Source organism: Tympanuchus pallidicinctus, unplaced genomic scaffold (genome assembly GCF_026119805.1).
Source record: "Tympanuchus pallidicinctus isolate F22 unplaced genomic scaffold, pur_lepc_1.0 scaffold3, whole genome shotgun sequence".
In the NCBI taxonomy this organism is placed as follows: Eukaryota; Metazoa; Chordata; class Aves; order Galliformes; family Phasianidae; genus Tympanuchus; species Tympanuchus pallidicinctus.
Window position 1 is genome coordinate 13,615,060 of NW_026294747.1, and position 20,558 is coordinate 13,635,617.

A 20,558-nucleotide genomic window follows, 5' to 3' on the forward strand; every position below is an offset into this window, starting at 1 on the left:
GCTGAGCTGGGAGTGGTTTGTTTCTTGCAGAGCTTGCCTGCCCCAAATTCCTGACCGGTCCCCTTTGTAGTGTGAGAACTGACTGCGATGCTCCTTCTCGCTGTCTTTACAAGGATCGAGAGACAGAGAAGGTAGGCAGCAATGGCAGAGAACAAGGCAGGAGAGCTTGCTGCCTGCAGATAAGCTGAAAAGCTTGCTGGGTTTGAAACCCCCTGGAATGGGTGGAGGGCTGGGGATTCTGGTGTGAGGTGAAGGGAGAGGAACTGACAGGAGACGTGAGAGTACACTAACGTGGTGCTGCGTGTGTGCTGACATAGGCTGAAACTCATGGTGTGACTGCTTTTGTGGAGGATCTGCTTTTGTGGGCATCTGCAAACTTGTGCTTGGGGCACATGCTGGAGAAGAGAAAAAGAAAATTGAAACCATTTTGAGAGATTCTGATTAATTGCAGACTGTGAATGCGAGAGTTGTTCTTCATATAGGCAGCATGAACCATCAGCAATGGATTCTGAGCACATTTTTCATATTATTTACTTTGCCAGATAACCAAACAATTTGGGACCTAATCGTCTAAGAATTATTGTTTTACCCACACCGTTCTGTCTGTGTGATTAAAAAAAAAACTTTTAAAGCTCTAAACCTAAAATGAGTTTAGAATGTATTACAAAAATTGATCTGCTGTAAGCTTCTGCATTTTAAAAGTAGGATAGGATGTCCTGTGAAAGACAGGCAAACTAAGGGTGCTGTGTTCTAAGTAGTCACAGATGATAGGCAGTCATAGTCAGATTTCAGTGTCTTCTGTATCATCTGCAGCTGTTCCCACGGGTTCAACAGGAAGAATTTTTTCCTAAGCTGTTTTTTTTTTTTGCTGGGATGGCTGTGCTGTATTTACATGAAGAGTCTAACCTGAAAACTCTGGTAAAAATAAATGATTGTGTGCATTTATAGGTAAGACTGTATGAAATACGAATATGCTTGAAAATAACATTGCTGGGGTGGGTAAACACCAGCAAGCCTGGCCATCCTGTTGCTTACCTTACAATTAATTACTGCTCTGCATTTGAAGAACAAATGTCAATGTTGCCAAACTCCACCTTTTTCCTGCCCTGTCTGTATGTGGGAGAGCCTTTATAAGAATTATTTCCTGTTTCCCAGACGAGGGAGGGGAAAAAAACGCTTTTCCTCCTTGTTCTGAAAAACAAAAGCCAGGCGGTGATTGCATACCCGCATCAGCTGCTCCTGGGGCAGCCTGAAAGCAGTGTGCAAACAGCTGAAGCCTGCAGCCAGTTCCTGACTTCAACCTTTGCCAAAGCGATACACAATCTGTCTCATGGGGATTTACCCTGTGAGCTTTCTGCGAGAGAAACAGTACCAGAGGTGATTAAAAAAGGAGCTGGGCGTATCTTTTTATTATGTCACTTTGACACAGTCCGTGAAGCATAGAAGAACTTATAAAATACCTTCCCACTTGCTTCTTTTTGCGGAACATCATCCTGTGTTTGCAGTTGCATGGATTGTTTTGGTCAGAGGTTGTTAAGCTTCGCAGATGTGAGCGTGGCGAGGCACAGAGGAGGGAGTTGTGGGGAGGAGCACAGCGTGTCACAGCCTTTTCTAAGTGCAGGGTAATCCGTTCGTAACAGCAGTAAAATGTGCGGGAAGGGACCGGGGCAGAATGACTTCTCTTTTGACTTGGAGGGTTGGGTGTCTCACCTTTGTCCTTTCCTTGTAAAGAAAGCCGTTTGCTGTCTTTGGGAGAATTTTGTAGGCATTAAAGCAATACTGAGAAACAGTAGCATCGCCATGCTCAGGTGTGTTTTTGCCTGTAGAGTAGTGCATCAATGGCTGTTAGATAGTTATGGATTAGTGACAGCTCTCCTAAAAGTTTCTCAAAGACTAAAAGTAAGGTTAGTCTGTTCTCCTGTAAGCATGTGTTGAAATACAGCAGTGTAATTTCAATGCAGGTCTATTTGTATCAGAGGATTTAAAGTTCATAAACAAATTGTTTCTTTATGAGTATATTTTGTATCACCCTTAGGACAGTAATTCTCTGTTCGCTCAAAATAGATACTTCAAGCTTCCTACCTGCCAAGCTTCAGACAGAAAGAAAACCAAGCCTGAGCATTGTTATCACTTGGAGTGCTCTTTCATTTGCTGACTTGGAGCAAGGGTGATGCTTCTCATCAGAAAACTGCAGTGCTGGGAGCAGATCAGTGCTAGCTGGTCTGCTGTGCTTCCCCAGCTGTTCTGATGCCAGAGTGTGCTGAGCAGCTCCTCTTGGATTGCCTTCTTCAGTTCCAGTCTCCTATTGCTCCAAGTATTTTCCTGTGTTTGGGAACAGTTTTGACTACCTTCTACAGTGGCATTTAACACAATATCCTTGCAGCATGGAACGATGGATATCAAGAAGCCATGTGTAATTTTTCTCTTTAGTCTTATCACTCTTGTTTGTGGGAACTGATATAGTGATGCATGTGGAGAATTGTCTTTTGTTTGCAAGCACATGTGAAGCTATTAGCATAAGCATGCAGTTGGACTCTATAGCAGCAGACCTCCACTGATAGAGGACTGTCCCTGGGCTGTATCTGCTGTTTCTCTGACACAGCCAGTGACACCCCACAGTGAACTGATTCACATTGTTAAACTAGCAGGAAATCAGTGGTATGAAGATGTATCCAGTTGATGTGAGCAGTAAATGGGAGCAGTGTTCCTCTACCTAAAGATGCTTCACTGAGTTTCAGAAGATCCTAATGAGCATTTTGCTTTGATAGACTTCTGAAGTACACCTGAAATAGATCACTGACCTTTCTTTATTGACCACGTAAGGACAATTTAAATATTAGTTTACTGTAACTTCATTTTTAGAGATTTGTGTTTAGAAGTTATATGAAGTGCCTGAATGTCAGTCCAGGTTGGTTTCTCAGTGTTCATTCAGACAATTCATGAACAACTACGCAGCTTTTGGATTCTCCAATATTTATATTGCACAGAGCAGATGTTAGTTGCTTTCATCGCGATGCAAGGCTGTTTCTGAAAGGTTACACAAGTAGAACAAATGCCAAGCTGTTGATCTGTTTCTCATTGCCAATCTGTTTTTTTCCTAATCAGCAATCTGCTAAGAGAGGTTGTGGTACAAGAGCAGATGCATACTGTACAGGAGGACAATCTGGTTTCCTTTGTTTCGTGGTGGGAGAGCAGGGCCTTTCAAGTTCTTATGGCTGTGATTATCTGGAGGAGTGGAAATGAGGCAGTAAATGAAGCCCTGAAGTGGGCAAACAGCAGCTTTCTCTATGGGAGAGCTATCAGGTGTTGAAGCTGGGAAACTTGTGCAAGCTCTGACTTGCATAATGGCAATCTATTACACCTTTTGTCTCTCATCCATCAAGTACCCCAACAAACCTTGAAGTACATGGAGGGTGTTTCTGGTGAGGGTGGGAAATGTTCTTTAGGAAGATCAGGAATGGATGTGCTTTTCAAAGTTATGCATGTTCAAAGTGGCATCGTTCAAGTGAGACAAGGACAGTGTGGAGGGCTGAGGGGCACAGTGTGTGTTGGTTGGTTCTTTGCTGCTGTTGTAGTGCTGCCTTGAAAAGGATGTGAGAATGCATTTGCTCCATGAGTCTGAGGAGGGGGTAGGGAGAAAGCAGGCAGCAGAGCTGGGCTGAGCAGCTAATGGCCATATTAACAGATGATAAGGCACACTCAAGTTTTAGGTCAGATCATCTTCCACCTCTCCCTTCTCCCTCAGGTCAGATAGTCTGGCTTGAATCAATACTGCTTTTGCTCAAGGGTGTTCAATGATTGCAGTGGAACCAAGCAGTGGTAAAGAGGTAATGTTATGTGAAAGAGGATGTAACACATCGCCGTATACTCTTTGTTTCTTACAACCTGATTTTGGATGAACACTGCACACTTTTTCCCCCACCTTTATGATTATGAATGAGGAAGTGAAGAAAGTGAATTACAGAAAAAAGCAGTTTATTTATCTCAAGTCTTTTAATCAAAGGTAGAGCAACCTGTGTGGGATGACATGATCTTAATTGTTTCCAATCTTATTAAATATTTACAAACCAAGGGTGACCTCCTATTTATAGCTCTTCTGTCTGGAAAATGAAAGTAAATTGATGGTTTTATAGATGTGTCTGTCTGTGTTCAAGAGTGTTCTGGTGTTTTTCCCAGTGCCATAGGACGTAAGTATCCTCTGGATTTGTAAATGTTAGAAACTTAAAAGTTTTAATTTTGTAGCAGTATTAAATGAAGTAGTGTCCCTTTAATCTGTTAAGGAATGAAGACCCAGGTAAGGTTCTGTGTGCTTGTTCATCCCTCTTAAATTTTAAAGAATCTTTTGATCAGGTACACTTAAGTTGTCTTGAGCAGGCACATGGATCCTTCCATATTAGAAAGATGGAAAAGAGCTGTGGTATTTAAAGACTGGGAAAAAAATTCTAATATGAGGCATAAGGAGAAAGTCAAGAGATGAATATGGTGTTTAGCTGATAAACTTAATAAAAAAAGAAATAGGAGAATGTGTTCATTTCGCAAGGAGAGTAACAAATGTGACTGGAAACATAAACGGATGTTTAAGCCAGGAGGTTTCAAATATTCAGAGGATGTGCATTTTAACAATGGATGTGATCAACTATTAAAACAAATCACTGAATATTGCTTTCTCCATCCCTGTCAGATGTACCAGTTAAAAGCAGATGCTCTTCTGAAAGGTTTGCTCTAGCTAATGAATCCTGAGGTTCATTCCAGGGATAGAAATGGAAGGCAGACAAGAACTGGAGGCTTCTTGTGGCCCCAAAGCCTACCAAGCTGGTTGTCATGGCGTGCTGGCACGTAGCATATCCAAGCACTTTGCCTCTGGAGGCTGCTTCTGTGACTCGCTCAGAATTGTCCCTGCTTCTCCCTGGGCCCCTGAAGTGAGTTATAGACATGTTCTATCCAGGGCAGCTGCCTTGTCTCTGCTGCTATCTTCTGTGGATTCCCAGGCAGAAGGTAGGTGGCTACATCTTCCCCTTCACGTGCTGAGTGTTGTTTGTGCAATCCCAGTAAAGCAGGCTCTTCTGGGAAGTGTCAGGTGAGTACTGTGGTGCAAAGCCCAACGTACCACCAGAGGAAATGCGTGACTCATGCAGGGCGTTACCTGTGTGCGTTTTGTCTGTGCTCCAGATGTCTTCTGGCGTTTGGTCAGGGTGTGAAGAAGACATCTGAGTGTACACCTGCACTGGAAGAAAGTCAGGTGTGTAATTAAAGGCAAAATAGATATTTTTGTTTTCTCTTAGCCAGTCCAGTGTGCTTCACATGGACAACGCAGAGGCATGGGTGAAGGGTGAATTTTAAAACCTGTGCAGAACTCATAGGAAATGCTGTGTCTACTGTGGCAGCCACTCTTTGCTCATGTGCTGTATTTGTATAGTCAGAGTATCTTCTTGGATCAAAAAAGGCATGTTTGCTTTGTGAAATAATTAGAGCAAGCTACAAAGACTGTAGGGAGGGGAAACAACTATTTAGTTTGTCTACAAGGTTAAAAGAGATGAAGTCAACTCCAGGAAGGGGTGTGTGGTGCTGGCTGTAGCTACCTGATAGATCTCATCTCTATTTAAGTTTTGAGATAAATATTGCGTATTTTGACTGCCTTTAAAAACATTGGCCCCTAACGAGCCTTTATTAGTGGAGACAAAGCAATAATCATATGAGGCAAAATACAAAAGGAGCTGCGTTATCAGCATGTTGCTACAGCTGAGTCTGTGCCAATTTATTCTCTCCTTAGCTGGCTGTCTAAAAGGCAATATTTTATCTGAGGAAATTAGGTCCTCCAGGAACCAATGAATCCTCAAATGGTGTGAAGCAACGTCTTGTCCTGTCTTTTGGTGTTAGAAGCTATAACCATCTCTGGACCTTCTGCAACCATCCCTATACCTTCTATTCTGTGCTCAGCAGAGCAAAAAGGTTTTGCAGTCTGCAGCACCAAGCATATTTGAGAGGCCTGGGGTTAGGGGCATGAGTGTCCAGCACTGTTAAGTTGATGTACAGCAGAGCTTCACTGATCCATGGTATTTTTTGTTTCTGTACTGTATTTTGGCATGCACTCAAGTAGTGAATGGATGCAGATATAGGTTTCAGTTTGGCCTCTCGCTAGTTTCTTTACAAACTTGGTCATGTCTAAAGGCAAGCAGGAAGATATCTGGTTAGCAGTTATATGGGTAGAGCACTGCTAGCAGTGTAGATGTAGGCAGCCTGCAAGTATACATATGAAAGCTCGCATATGCAAAGATGGCAAAGCGTAGTTTAAGGAATAAAATAACTTTATTACTTTCAGAAGCAGCAGTAGCAACATATTTTGAGTATTTTCTGGTTGAAAGCTACAACTTTGACAGAAGAGGGTTCTTTTTAAAACCTGAATTTAGTTGGCCATGTGTTGGTTGTATCGGTGTAGAACATGCATTGCAAAGCAAGAGGGGATGTAGAGCCAAAATACCTTGTCGTCATCCCTGGCCTTTTGAGGAAGGTTAATTGTTCAGATCCTTAGTTTAACATTGAACTTGAACCCACAGATAAGTTCTTTTGAAGCAGCTCAGTTTTATGTACATATCTATCAGCCTGGTTGGATTGGGAAGACTGGAACTTCATCTTTACCTGCATGTTTGCTTGTTTAGATTTAATGCTGAACACGTAGGAGAGCCATTGCAACCATAGTTTGTATTTTGCCATCCTCTAGTCAAAGAATTGAAAAACTGAATTTTGAAGTATTATCAAAAGCTTGACTATGGAGTGCAAATCTATACCAAAGTTAGCTTCTGGGTGCTGAATTCCTTGCTGTCTGTCCTGTGTTGTCTCTTAATGTGCTGCTGCTCAGATGTGCTCAACCTGAGCTGGCTGACTGATAGAGGTGTGTGCAAGGAAAGTGGTACAGGACTGCATCTGTTTAGAAGAATTCTGCATGTTTCAGACTAACCAACGTGTGGGAGAGCTTGCAAAATTTAGATGATATCTTCAGAAATCCATTACATTTTGTTCCCAGTGCCTTTGGTTAACTTGCACAAAGTACCAGTGGTAGTTTCCTTTTCAGCTGAATGCACATCTAGAAGTGAATTATTTTTCTGGAGTTGTAAGGATATTTTGGAATTGATGCCAGTTTTACTCCTGCTTTACAATCTCACCTTACAGAAAATTAAGGCAATGATTGTAAAAAAGAAAGGAAGAAGAAATGCTAAAAAAGCTGATGCAGAAAGCTCAATATGCGTTTAAATATGCTAACAAAAATAAAACTACTGAAATAGAAAGATAACTGTTCCTTTCCTGAAGTAAAAGCAGTGAAAAGATTGGTGCTGCCCGTGTGTGTGTGTGTGTTTATGTAATGTGGGAAAAATTTTCTACAAAACTAAGAATAGTGGCTGAATGTTTGTCTGCTTAGCATCATCCTAGCAATGATGCAACTCTCAGCAAGACGTACTATAATGGTCCAGGGAAGTTGCTATTTGCATAGTGGAACACAATGTTTTTCCCTAGTTTCAAGTTGTTTTTAGAGCCAAATGTCAGGACAGGTTCACGTACTGTACAGGAGCGTGTTTGTCTGCTGCGTATAATGCACCTTCAATGTGCTGAAGCAGCTCAAGGTGCAGGATGAATGCACAGCGTTTGCTTTCACCTTCCCTGCAAGGAACCTAGAGAAGTACTGAAATACTTGAGATAATGGGCATCACTTGATTGTGGATAAAATGACAAGCATTTCTCTCTGCCCCAGAGTAGGACTTGAATACTGTCTTTGACAGCTCAAAGGAATTACTGGATGCTTTAAGAAAACTGGAGTTCTCCTTCCCTTCTGTTGTCACAAAGTCTTTCTTTTGTCACTTGCCTGCAGTAATACTTCAATTTCAGGACCTTTTTCTAGTTAAAAGTAATTTTCATCAGACAAAAAAAAAAAAAGGAATCACCAAAAAAGCCATACGCAACAAGCTTAAACAGATGGCTGTGCTGCATTCATGGCAGTTGTATCCCTCAGGAGCTGAATGGGAATCACAGTATGTGATGTTATTGCTCATTTATAATTTGGAAGATACTTCTATCGTAAGTAGGCAGTCTCATGTCCTCTCTAAGTTTCCAGGAGGACTTTCTTAACAAGAGATATTCTGATCCAAAAAAGGAAGTTTCTGATGGTTTGAAATAATATAATGCCCTTAACTACTTGAATTATTTTTGTATGGAGAAGTGATTTCTTTTTTTTTTTTTCCTCCCATATATCTTACCTTTTTTGGATGTTCTTTGATATACCACTAGCATGATCTCACTCAGTGGCTGGCTTAACTTTCTCTTGGAGAAATATTTGGAAATGAGTGTAATAGAAAAACAATGATCCTACCAATACTTGCTTTTTAGTCCACCAGTTCCTTATGGAACCCATGAGCTTCCAGCATATGTTAGTGTGGTGCCTAAGCATTGAAATGAGCATACAGTAGCCTTGGCCCTCAGGTGTGTTATCCTGCCATGCTATGCCTGCCCTGAATTTCCAGAAGGGCTTTATATCAAAATAATCTGCTCACAGTAATGTTTGTGAAGTGCTTGAGGTTTTATACCAGCTTGTCACCTGCCTCAGGAATCTGAACTATTGCAGTTTTTCAGCTGAGTACTTCATGGTGTTCGGGTGGCAGAAGCTGTTGCTGGCCTCCTCTAGCTCTGCTGTGCTGGGATCATGAAATCAAATTAGCTAGGATTCAGCATAAGCGTTTGGAGCTGTGTGTGGAGTGCAAACATGTGCTGATCTGGGTGTGAACAGAGTTAATGCTGTGCCTTTTGGATTGTGCTTTTTAGTAGTAGCTAAGGAGTTATCCTGTAAGCGCCAGGAATCGCAGTGAACAGTTCCTCCTGTTCAATCTCGCATAATGTAAGCTGCATGCTTCATATTTTATAAGGCATGCCTGGAGAAAAACCTCCTAGAATAAATTTCACGCTTATTTCCTGAATTGTTTTTTTCCCAGTGCTGTCATCTGAATGTGACATTACTAGATAAAGTCATTTGCTGTACTGAAAAGGAGCCATTCTTAGCACCAAGAAGGAAAGAAACTTACATTTCCTTAGCAGCTCACCATCAGTCTGGGAAAACTTGTCAAGTTATTTCCCAGCATCTCCCCTTTTTCCTTCTGTGCCCTTCCCACTCAAGCATAGATAGTTCTGACCAATAACTGTGCTGACACAGATACACTCCTTTCCTGTGCTGATTACACCTTCTACTCCTTAGTCTGGAGTTCTCTGCCAATTTGCAATTAAGGTTTTGTTTTTAGTGCCATATTTACCATAAGGCTGTGAAAATAGTAGTTGTGTTGTAAAACTTACAGGGAGGCTTCTGTATGTGTGTAGTAAGTAGCTCTGAATGTGTTAACTATCCCCAGGGTGAATATCTAAGCCAAGTTTTAGAGGTTTTTCTTCTGTAGGAAACTGAAGGTCCAGCATATTCAGGGCAGAGAAGGAGTGGAACAGGAGTCTTTCATTTTAGCTTTTCTTTATTGAATGCCCATTGCACCCATCTTTCTCTGGAGCACAGATTAAAGCTTCAAAATTAGTGAAAGAAAATGAAGTGAACAGTGAAATTAAGGATGAAACTCTTGTTATCTATAGGAAGGAAGCAGTAGTGACTACCATGTTATAAATGAAGCCCATCACCCTTCACAGTACGCTGTAAGCATCTCATACAGCCTACCAACAGGTACTGTTTTATAAGACTTCTGCCTCTGACTTCACCTGTGAGGTGCGTGTTAAAAGACAGCTTTATGGGCAACCAGAATGACAAATGCATTGGCCAGTGGCACACCTTCACTTGTTTGTGTTTCCTTCTCTTCTACCCCCTACTGAAAGAAAAAGATTTCCTTCTCTGAGACAGGTTTTGCCTGGCACTTGCCTCCAGTGTCACCCAGAGTTATTGCTAGGCTTTTGCCTTGCAGACTGCATCTGTTTGGAAGGTAGTTTTGTCAGTGTGATAGATTGGAGCTGTTTATCTGCAAATATTTTCCACTTCATTTTTCTTTTATACAGTCACGCCAAGCATATTGACTCACAAACTAGCAGGAGGAAAGCTGTCTCTTATGGTTGTATCATTGTGGTGTTGTTTTTGGAATGAACTGTGTAACAAAGGTACAGGATAGGGACTGCTTCACGCATCAGTGACATGGGGTGCTATGCAATGGGCTGCGTCAGCTGAGTACAGAAAGCTGAGAACATTCCCTGATGAAAACACTGAAACTTCAGGCAGAATGCACTTACCTTGAGACTTGCCCAGGGTTCTCATATTTAAATTTTAAAAATAAATTGTTTTTATAACAAGGTGAAGTTTTTCAGTGATGTTCCAGCCCACGGTCTGGACTTGCTGTGATAGGACACGTCACCGACTTGGATTCAGCTTGCTCCAACCTTACCTGGAAGAGCTGCTCAGGAATTGTGTCCTGGTGGTGTCTTTAGCAGAGTGGCCCCAGTCACTCGGGAGGGGGGGCTAATTCAGGAGGGCTGGCTGGAATGTAGAAGATAAATATCCACCCTGTCCTTTATCTTGCATCACGTCTCCACTGTGTGGTCTGAGCACGAGCATCGCATTCTTTCTTAATAGCTCTTGGGACCTTGTTCGGGGCTGGCAAAGCTGCATGTCTCCTGCTGAGCTGCTGTTAATGCTGCTTCCTTCAACACTTTCATGTCTTCAGCTCTCATCTTTGTACGCTTCTTAATGAACCTGGGTAAACTTGATGGCTGAAGGGATTTCAGAACAGTAGGTGTGCCTACACGTGTGCCAGAAATGCAATGCCCATGAGGTCATGGTTTCCCTGTTTGGTACATACTTTTTTTTAATAGTTGCATTTCTGTTGATCTGAGCCCTCTGTTCTTGTTTTGTGCATCCTTTCCAAAATGCCACCATATAGACTTGTGGTGGTTCCTGGTTAAGCTTTACCATTACTTTGAGGTGTTCTGTGTTCTTGCTGCAGTGGTTGAATTTCCTTAGATTAGAGATTAGGTGAGAATATCGTGTGCCATTTTTCCTCTTTGCCTATTGCAGGAAAAATCCCCACACCGTTGTCAAGGCCAAAGGTGGTGTTTGCAGAATGAGAGACACAGGCTTGCCTTGTTACCAGAGCTGTCAGTAAAGCAGCAGGTGTAGGCACTTCTAAATGTGCTTCTCTTAAGCTCAATCTGTTATGCACAAACTTTCTGAACTGTGTGTGGCCACTGTGATAAGGCAGCACTGTGCGGTCGGGAAGAGCCATTTCTCATGCTGTTATCTCAAGAATGGAGCTGAAGGTACACCCTCGAAATCTTGTCCTATTTCCCCTCTGCTATGACCACCTCCAAACTACTTTTGAAACTGAGTTGATACGGATTTTGGACAGGAGGCAGACTGAAATCGATGTGTGTGTGTGTACAGAGCAGAGCTTCTCGTGCTGCTTTTGCTGCTGTGAGTGGATTACAGAGCAGAGAGCAAATGTAATCTTGGTATAAATATTGCTTACTTAGAGGATAGCATGTTTTCATTGCTAATTTTGAGTGGTTCCAGAGTACTGGGGATGCAAGGTAAGTGGGTAGAGTGCTTGGCTGTGTAGTAGCAGGACATACTGAAGTCCAACAGAAGGACTAATTAGCTAGCAATGTTGAAACACTATGTCATGCAGGGACACACAATATATTTCACTTTAATTTAAAACAGGACTTTACAATCTGACATTAGAAAGCCTCATTTGTTATATATAGTGCTGAAGAAAGAAGCTTCAAACAAAAAAAAGGCTGATTTCTCCCCTGCCCCCAACATTGTTTGCCTGTCTGGGTTGATGCAACGTGCTTTCTTTTCAGGCCAGCCCTCTGGATATAATATACATCGTTGTGGTGGCTGCTTTACACTTAATTTTTATGGAAGCCTAAAAGGGGCGAATAAATATATAATTGTGCAACTGTTGCTTATAAAATCACGTCAAATACAAAACGTCGTTCATAACATTTCTAAATACCACTCCTTGACTTGGTCGTCAGCTCAGGCTTTAACAACAGGAAGTTTGAGTGGCGTTGACCACAAAGATCTCTCTTTCTGGTCCTGACAGCGTTGGGATGGGTGCAGAAAACTTCCCGTGGGCCTGTGTGCTCTGAGCACGTGTATTCATGTGTAAATGGTGGGAAACGGTCTGCTCTGCCCCCCCTTTTTGTTCTGCGCTCTTGTTGTGTGTCCATAGCAGCTCACCAGGGCTGGATGGCAGTGTTGCTGTTACGCTGTTGAAGCAGCTGGTACCCACAGGTGTTTCTGGTAACATGTTCCTTTTGTGATTTTAGTGCACTCTGGGTGATCTTTGAAGCCTGGGTGGTGGGCAGGGGGTGTCTAGGAAGCTCTTTGCTGCTGCAGAAGCCTGACTTGTATCTAGGTCTGGGCCAATCAGTTGCTATGGGCAGGGGTGTTGAGGAAGGAAATGAAAAAGCAGCTACTGATGAATGCAAATAGCCAGAATATTGGGTAGCTTTAAGACACACCCTTGAGGAAATATAGATATGCTCCCTTTGGAATATGTGTACATAGAGATCATACCAGTGGTTGCGTCCGAGTAAATGCACTGCTTTTAGATAGAGTATTGCTCTTTCTGGATAGTGGCTTTCAAGTAAACCTATTTCTGTCTGCACGTATGCTCTGAATCCTGCTGAAAAGTCAGAATCCATGCTGCACGTGTTTTAAATTACTGTATGTTGATGCCTTATAAACAAAGCATATGTGCTTAAGTTGTGCTTCCTACACTAACCTTGTTTAATTTGTATTGTTTTGAAGCATGTAAAATTGGCTTTGAGATTCTGGGTTTCCCCACAACTTGTTTAAAGTCTATCAATACAACAGATCCCAAAAGGGGTACCTCTTGAATGGAGGAGCTGATAGGTGGAGGAAGGGCTAGGAAGGGGATGTATGGAAAGTATCTGTTCTTTGCAGAAGGCAGGAAAGCAGAGAAGTGGGTCATTTATCTAGGTCAAAGTGAGAAGATAGCAGCTTTAAAAACTTGCTTTCAGTTGGTCTTTTGGTCCTAATGGCAGAGCATCTGTCCCTGAACTCGGGCCCCCATGTGAGATCATTACAGCTCCACCTCTGCAGCGTGTGCTCAGCCCTCAGTCACAGAGGCCAGCGTTCCCTGTACAGCACCACAGGGCTGTATTTATTTTGGTTTGACCTCTGGATTTTTCTTTAATTTACTTTGGAGAGACAGGCTTTCATTAAAACTTAAGCTGCTTTATGTCACAGGTTTGTTTTTAGGATGGTTTTTTTTTTTTTCACAAACAGAATTCTCTTTGTGCAGATTTCACTGGAGACCAAAAAGGTGGCAGCTTCCCTCTTGGCAGGTGTTCTCCCCCTGTGTGCCAGCACCGTTGCCTTCTGTGTTACCGTGACAAGCTGGTGTTACTGTGGGAGAAGATTGGGTGGGCACTGGATTTTTCAAAGGTTGGATAATCTTCTGTCTTCCTTGAGAGCTGTTGGAGAGGGTCCACAGGAGGGCCACGAAGACATTGGGGACTGGAGCACCTCCCCTGTGAAGACAGGCTGAGGGAGCTGGGCTTGTTCAGCCTGGAGAAAAGAAGGCTGTGGGGTGACCTCACTGCAGCCTTTCAGTACCTAAAGGGGGCCTACAAACAGGAGGGGAATCAACTCTTTGAAAGGGTTGATAACTGCAGGACAAGGGGAAATGGTTTGAAGTTGAGGGAGGGAAGATTAAGGTTGGATGTTAGGGGAAAATTCTTTACAGAGAGTGGTGAGGTGCTGGAACAGGCTGCCCAGAGAGGTTGTGGATGCCCTGTCCCTACAGGTGTCCAAGGCCAGATTGGATGGGGCCCTGGGCAGCCTGGTCTAGTATTAAATGGGGAGGTTGGTGGCCCTGCCTGTGGTAGGGGGGTTGGAGATTCATGATCTTTGAGGTTCCTTCCAATCATGGCCGTTCTGTGATTCTGTGAAGCTCAGGATCGTGGAGTGGAAAGCTGAGCTTTGTTCTCTGAGCTTCAGGCTTCCTGTGCTTATCAGTGAAGCCATTAAAACCCTGCCTTAGATAGGCCACTTGGGCAGTGGGAATGAAAATACCTCCTTCATGGGGGCACAGACACTTGACCTGCACGTGTGACTGAAAGGCAGCAAAATACTGCTGCCTGTGTTGGTGCTTTGGGACAGAGTAGCACCTATTTCTCCAAGTTGCATCATGTGGCTGTAGTTTGGCCTTGTGCAAGCAGCAGCTGTGCTCCTGGCTGAGCTGAGCAAGCAGAGGTGATGCTGGGCTGCTGATGGTAGTAATGGCATTGTGTGCGCTGCACTTAATTGGAGGCATCTGTTGGCCTTCTGCTTACAGGTGGTGCCAGTTCAGCAAAGGAACAGAACTGTTCCAGGGCATTTGGTGTTGCAGGTGTATGTAGTGGCAAAGCCCACGGTGCGCCGTAAACTTGGCTGGACAACTTCAGATATTTCCCAGTCAGCAATGGAATCCTGCTTGTCTCTCCATGCAGTTCTCTTTCCTTACTGGTCTCCTTGGACAAGAGATAGCTATGAGGCAGTGATTTTCCTCCTCATGGCTGGGGAGAGGGATGGTGATGACCTCCAAGGTCACAGAATGACCAGGGTTGGAAAAGACCTACAAGCTCATCCAGTCCAACCATCTACCAATCACCAATAGTTCTCACAAAACCACAAAATCCAAATGTTCCTTGAACACCTCCAGGGTCGCTGACTCCACCACCTCGCCGCAAGCGTACGACTGCCGCTGGGGCGTCACCGCGGACCTCCGGGCCGAGGCAGCGGCTGGGGAGGCGGAGCGGGGCGGGTCGGGCGGAGCAGCCGCCCATTGGCGGGGGCGGGCGGGGCGGGCGGCGCGGCCGGGGTGAGCGGCGAGAGGCCGCGGCGTGCCGAGCCGTGCCGCGCGGCGCCCCGCTCCGCCGGACCATGGTCGGGGATCAGTGCAGCCTGCCCGCCGAACGGCCCGTCCTCGCGCAGAGTCCCAAGGCCGGACTGAGCTGCAAGATGGTGCTGCAGGCGGTGGGCAAGGTGCTGCGGTAAGGAGGGCTCGGCGGCCGCGGGGAGGAGGAAAGGCGGCGGGAGGCGTGCGCCGCGCGTTGTGGGGTCAAGGTGCCGCTCCGCCGGGTCCTGCGAGGCGGCCGGGCTGGAAGTTGGAGTGGCGGTAGCCGCTCGCGTGGAGACGCGTGTCCGCCTGTAGCGCCGCGCGCCGGGGCTGCCGCTCCTCCCCGAGGGCCGCAAGCAGGCGGCGAAGGACCTGGTTCTCCCGGCTAAGGCGTCTGAGCGAGGCTCCGCACGTGCTTTGGCATGTCTGGTGCAGGAATGTCGTGTAAGACGAGGGGAAAAAATTGCTCATGCGGCTCGGGAGTTTTGTGAACAGTGAGACGTGTGCGACTGCCGAGACCAAAACCAGACTCTTTGGCAGAGGACAGAGCGCAGTAATATGATTCGGAGGAGTGCAAACCCGTCCTGGTTTGCAGGGAAAAACGTCACCGCAAACATTAGGATTAGTAGCCTTGCTCTTCAACAACTGCAGCTTTTTATTTTGGCTAAATGCGGTTGGGTATTTTCTCGGCTGGATGAAGAATGGCAGCGCTGCTCCAAAAAGGAGCCTTGTTCCTCCAGCGTAACTTTATTTGGCAAGCTTTCATTTGTCCCCGTTCCTACTACTGGTTGCCAATTGTTAAATGTTTGTCAACAGAAACATTATCCCTCTCTTCCTCTGACTCATGCCTTCTCTCCCCGGACGGGTTTGGGGAGCCGTTTATTAAGGCTGGGATGGAGCTGCCGTGTAAATGAGGCACGTTCACTGGCGCAGGCAGCTCGATAAGAACCGCTCAGAGCTGCTTTTCAAGAAGGTGCTGTGTTACACTCACACTTTTTCTGCAATAAAATAAAAAAATAAAAAAAACCCTTCCTGTAGAAAGCGTTAGTTTAGGGAACTCGGGTTTCTTTCTCAGCGTTTAACAAGGTTAACATCAATTCTTGGTATTTTTGGGGGGGTTAACACCACTTAATATGGTGCTACGCAGCTGGTCATATCATAAAATCCCTTGGCCAGAAGCTTGCTATTCATGCCGGGAGCCTTTTGAAGTTCTTGGGAGCTGCTCAGTTGGCAGCAGTCCCAGATGTAAATAGATGGGTGCCTCTGCAGGGAAGTAGTGCCAAGCCTTTTGTTCGGCATCTCTGGCAGTCTATCGTAAAGCGTAGGTAACTTCCTGTGACTTGAGCGGCGGGGCAGATTTCTGTGTGTTCAGTGAGCACTTTTTCATAAAGCATAACAAAAGCTCTTCCTTTCTCCTACAACTGGACTACGTGCAGAAGGTGCACGTAACTTTATTTGCTTTTTCTTCTTGATGTTTCTTTACTGCACACGCTATAAAACTATGGCGAAAGAAGCAGGAAAAAGCTGCTGTTGCACCTGAAATATTTTGGACTCGAATTAACAACGCCTTGCTGTGACTGTGACCAGATTGAGGTGATTCGTGTTTTGTGGGGCTTTTGCGTGCTTTAATATGTCTTTTCCTTCCGAGTTATCTCCTGTTTGAGTTTAGAAGTGTGAAGTAACAAATCTTTCTTTAGATGCCAGACTGCTTCTCTTGGTTCTATTCTTGCGTATACGTGTGACCTTATGCGTGTTATTTAATTTTGCTTTTCAGTTTGTGTTCTGTAAAAATACAAACTTGTATTCTGCTAAGACCTCAGAGGAGTCCAGTAACTGGCCAGGAGCCCACGTAAACAGCAAGTCACCAAAGTGTCCTTACTGCAAAAATCAGGTGCTTGAAGTGGGAGCCCCACATTAGTAAAAGAGGGACCTGGTTTAGATTAAAAATGGTGGCTTGTTGGTGCCAGTTGTGGAGGGATTTCTTGAATGTAGGCATCTGAGGCTGAGCTTTGTGCACGTTATTGCTGGTGGAAAGGAACAGGATGCTTGAACGTGACCGAATACAGAGATGCATTGCCAGCCTGGTAAAGAGGCCTGGCACTCTTGTTGGCGTAGATGTTGTAGGTGTATGGAGTTAAGTAAGATGAGTCCTACGCTTGTTGGAATGGCTGGCCATCTGTTTCAAAGTGCAGGGCAATCAAATACCACTTCTGAGCCCACCCGTCTGAAACGCTGCTTGCTGGGTTTCCTGTAGCCTGTGCAGAAGATGAAGCAATGCAAAGTTTTGTGTGTGAAGCCACTTTTCTTGTGTTGCTCTGGCCTTATTGTGATATGGGGGTGAGATCAGAGACTTCTTGCTTGTGTGTAGCATGGTGTTACGAACAGCCTACTCTGCTTTAGTCCTGGGAACCATCACTGTCACCTCTCCCACACACCGCACCATCCCTCTGCAGGCCACCGAGCGCTTGTAGCACATCACACCTGAGAAGGGACAGAGTCCCAGCTCCTCTCTGACTTCCCTGCTTCTGTCCCTCTGAGGATTTACTGGTTGGTAATTAGAAGGCTCAGTTCTCCTGTAAGACACTGAAGCAGTGCAGCTTTCCTCTGCAGCGAGCCCTATGTACAGCAGTTAAGTGAGCTGTGGGCACCTGTAAGTAACGTGCTCTCTGGGAGCTTTCAGTATTCCTGTTCTCGCTGCTAGGTGATGCAGGCTGTGGTCCTCCTGATTGCTGCTGCCAAGTAGTGCCTGCGTCACACTAGGAGTAAGAGCTGCCAAAGGAAAAATGGGTGCTGGGAGAGAAACAGAGGGTATTCATTCACGAGAAGCAGCAGCCAATGTGAACACCTGAGAAGTGTTGAAAAGAGTGTGGGGAAAGACAACTGAACCAGAAAGGGCAAAAGATGTAACAATAGCAGCAGATGTGCTCTCTGCCTTTCTCATTAATTTTTTATGAAAGCGACTGTTAGGTTTGTTATTTTGTAAATTATTAGTGATTCAACTATGAAGAACTTAGAAGATGCAAATATCTTTCATCATATAGGCTAGCAAACTGTGTTTAACATTTCAGGGGTGGAACCAAGACTCCATGCTTCTAACGATTTAAAAATAAAAAAATTAAAGTACCATTGGAAAAATGCCATCTCCCCTTTTAAATTAATCACAGCACAGCTGAGATGAAGTTGCGTGTTCCTTAGCCCAGTGCTTAATTAGGGCTTTCATTTTAATTCAGATGTTTTTTGAAATACGTTGATCTCATTTTTTCCCCTCTCCTGTAATGAACTGTGTGTAATTTTTTTAGCCAGTGGTTGGAAAGGGGGGAAGGAACAAAACACCAAAAGGGGTGCAGGGGTGCAGCTTTTGTGTGTGTTTTTTCCTACAAGTTGGGGGCTCTAGGGAGAGAAATGGGGGGGGGTGAGAAAAAAAGAGCTATGTAGAAACCTTGGATATTGTTCTACTTTTAAAAACTGCCGATGACCATGTAGAAGTGTTCTGTTTACTGGCTTTGAACAGCAGAAATGGAAGGAAAAGCTGAGCTGCAGGAGACATCTCTCTTTCTTGGTCCCCACAGGTAACTGAGCTGGCCGTGTGATCTGGCAGCTGCTGCTCAGAGCTGTGGGTGGGGACATGAGGACGTGGTTTGCACTGCCTGTGTCAGAGGCAGAGTCCTGATTCACGTGCAGCTCAGAACTGCAGCATTTGCTGTGCTGTAGCACCGCAAGTCCTGCGTGGATGAAGGAAATACCACGCGTCTTCATTGTCAGTGCTTATCCTTCCCAGCTCCAGTGCAACCTGGTCCCTCTGGGATAGTTGATGAAGAACTGGGGATGTGGTGTTGCAGAAGATTAGTGATGCAGGCTACAGAATGTCTAATGGCTTCTGATGAAGTATGGTACCTTTTGTATGGGCACGTAGTCCAGGATGAGTGTGGGAATAGATAACTCCTTTCTCCTGAGAGCGCCTTCTGTCTTACAGTGATGTGCAGGGATTGATTTGGAAACCAAACTAAAAAACAAAGCTCTTTCTATGCAGGCATACTTACTGTGGGCAGCACTAATGAAGTGGAATTCTTACAGTCACTTCTCAAGAATGCAGCAATTTGTCTTGTGATAGCATGATAAATGATTCTATCGTAGATGAATTGACAAGCTTGTGTTGGCATTTTGGATGGCACTTAGATATTCTTACACCCAATGCTTTGAAATTAAAAAAAAAATAATAATAACCCTTATGTTCCTTAATTCATAGCAAAATCAGAAAGAAAACAGCTTAATTTTGACATTGGCTTTTGTTTGTCAGTGATGTGCAGTCATCCTAAACGTGTTCATGAAACAGGATACAGGTGGGTAGAAGCAGAGCGCGTTTGCTGGGGCTGCCTCGGCTCACACAGCCAAATGTGTGGCACGTGCCTATCAACAAGGCTGAAGCAAATATTAAAACAAATATAAAAATAAATCCACTTATATCCTACTTTAGGTTGAAACTGTTTTCAACAATTTAGTCCAATGTACGGTATTTATAAGTAATTAACACTACCCAATCTGATTAATGCACAAATTGGAGGAGGGAAGGGAGAAGCGAAGGAATGGAGAAGGCAGTGTGCTGGGAAGGGGCTTGTAGGCAAAACCATGTCAGCTATTTTTATCCTGTGCTTGTTCCTTCTCCCTCCCACAACTTTCCATTGTACCAAAATAGTTCAAAATGTTTATGGTTCAGGGCAGCTGACATCACTCATTGTCCTGCTGTGTCTCGCTGAATGTTTCTGTAACAGGAGGTGATTTCTTGTGCAGTGACATCCACGGTTCTTTCTTGTGCAGTGACATCTTGCTGTGCTGCTTGGGAAGGACAAAAGGCACTGTGGGTCGGCACCATCTTGTGCTCTGGCAAGGTGTAACTAGGCCATGGAGCTTTGTGGGGAGCTCTTCCATGCGTCTGAAAGCGTGGATGGGCTTTTGGAGATCGTTCTTTCACCTGAATGTCCTGGCCCAGGACAGAGCAGGCTGCAGAGGACTCACCCAGCCAGGGCAGGCAATTCCCTGTGTGTGTGCAGGTTGCTTCTGGTGGAGGATGCAAAGTTGATCTTGTTTTGCATTAAACAGCCCCACTGCAAGCTGTCTGGGCATCCAACATCCCTGCATCCAACAGCCTGCTCTCCTGGAGCTCAGGGCTTGAAGCTGCACTCTGGAAAGAGGCTGTGTCTCTTGAGCAGACCTGCACAGCCGGCACGCCTCCATTCCTTGGGATAGTTGTCAGTTTGTTCGCTTGTATGCACTGCAGGAGTGTCACGATCCTGGTGTGTTTATGAAACCTTATGAACCACATACGGCGTGCTAGCTTAATGAAGAAGTTGGCCTTTCTTCATTCAGAGGTATTTCACAACATTGAGCCGTATTTTGGTTACGTGCTCTACATCCGGTGAACTGATAGCCAGAGGGAGATGACTGCTAAAATTCCTCTGTGTGTTGAAATAACCCTGCAAGGTATCTTGAGAGCCTAGTTTAGGATGGGCGTCTGCCTGAGGATTAACAGCGTTTTCCTCTGTTTCAAGAGCGTGAGTGTCCTCCTTGTATTCTTCTAGACATTCCTTATGGACAATTTAGAATAGATTTGACTGTGATGTGAAACTTCTGGAATCATCCACCCTTCTTTTATCGTGTTTCTTTGGTATGTGGCTGTTTCAGTGTAAG

At 44.7% G+C, this 20,558-nt stretch overlaps 1 protein-coding gene across 4 annotated transcripts in view; it reads left to right on the plus strand.

Moving 5' to 3' along the window:
* MOB2 (MOB kinase activator 2) overlaps positions 1–20,558 on the plus strand; it is a 110,723-nt gene that overhangs the window by 66,975 nt on the left and 23,190 nt on the right. The window contains exon 1 of one of the 4 annotated variants that reach the window (XM_052696778.1): positions 14,873–15,027. The exons of the other annotated variants lie outside the window; for them this stretch is intronic. Coding sequence (XP_052552738.1) covers positions 14,918–15,027 — 110 coding nt within the window. The 5' untranslated portion in view covers positions 14,873–14,917. Of the gene's footprint in view, positions 1–14,872; positions 15,028–20,558 lie in introns of those variants that run through there. 4 annotated transcript variants of the gene reach the window in all.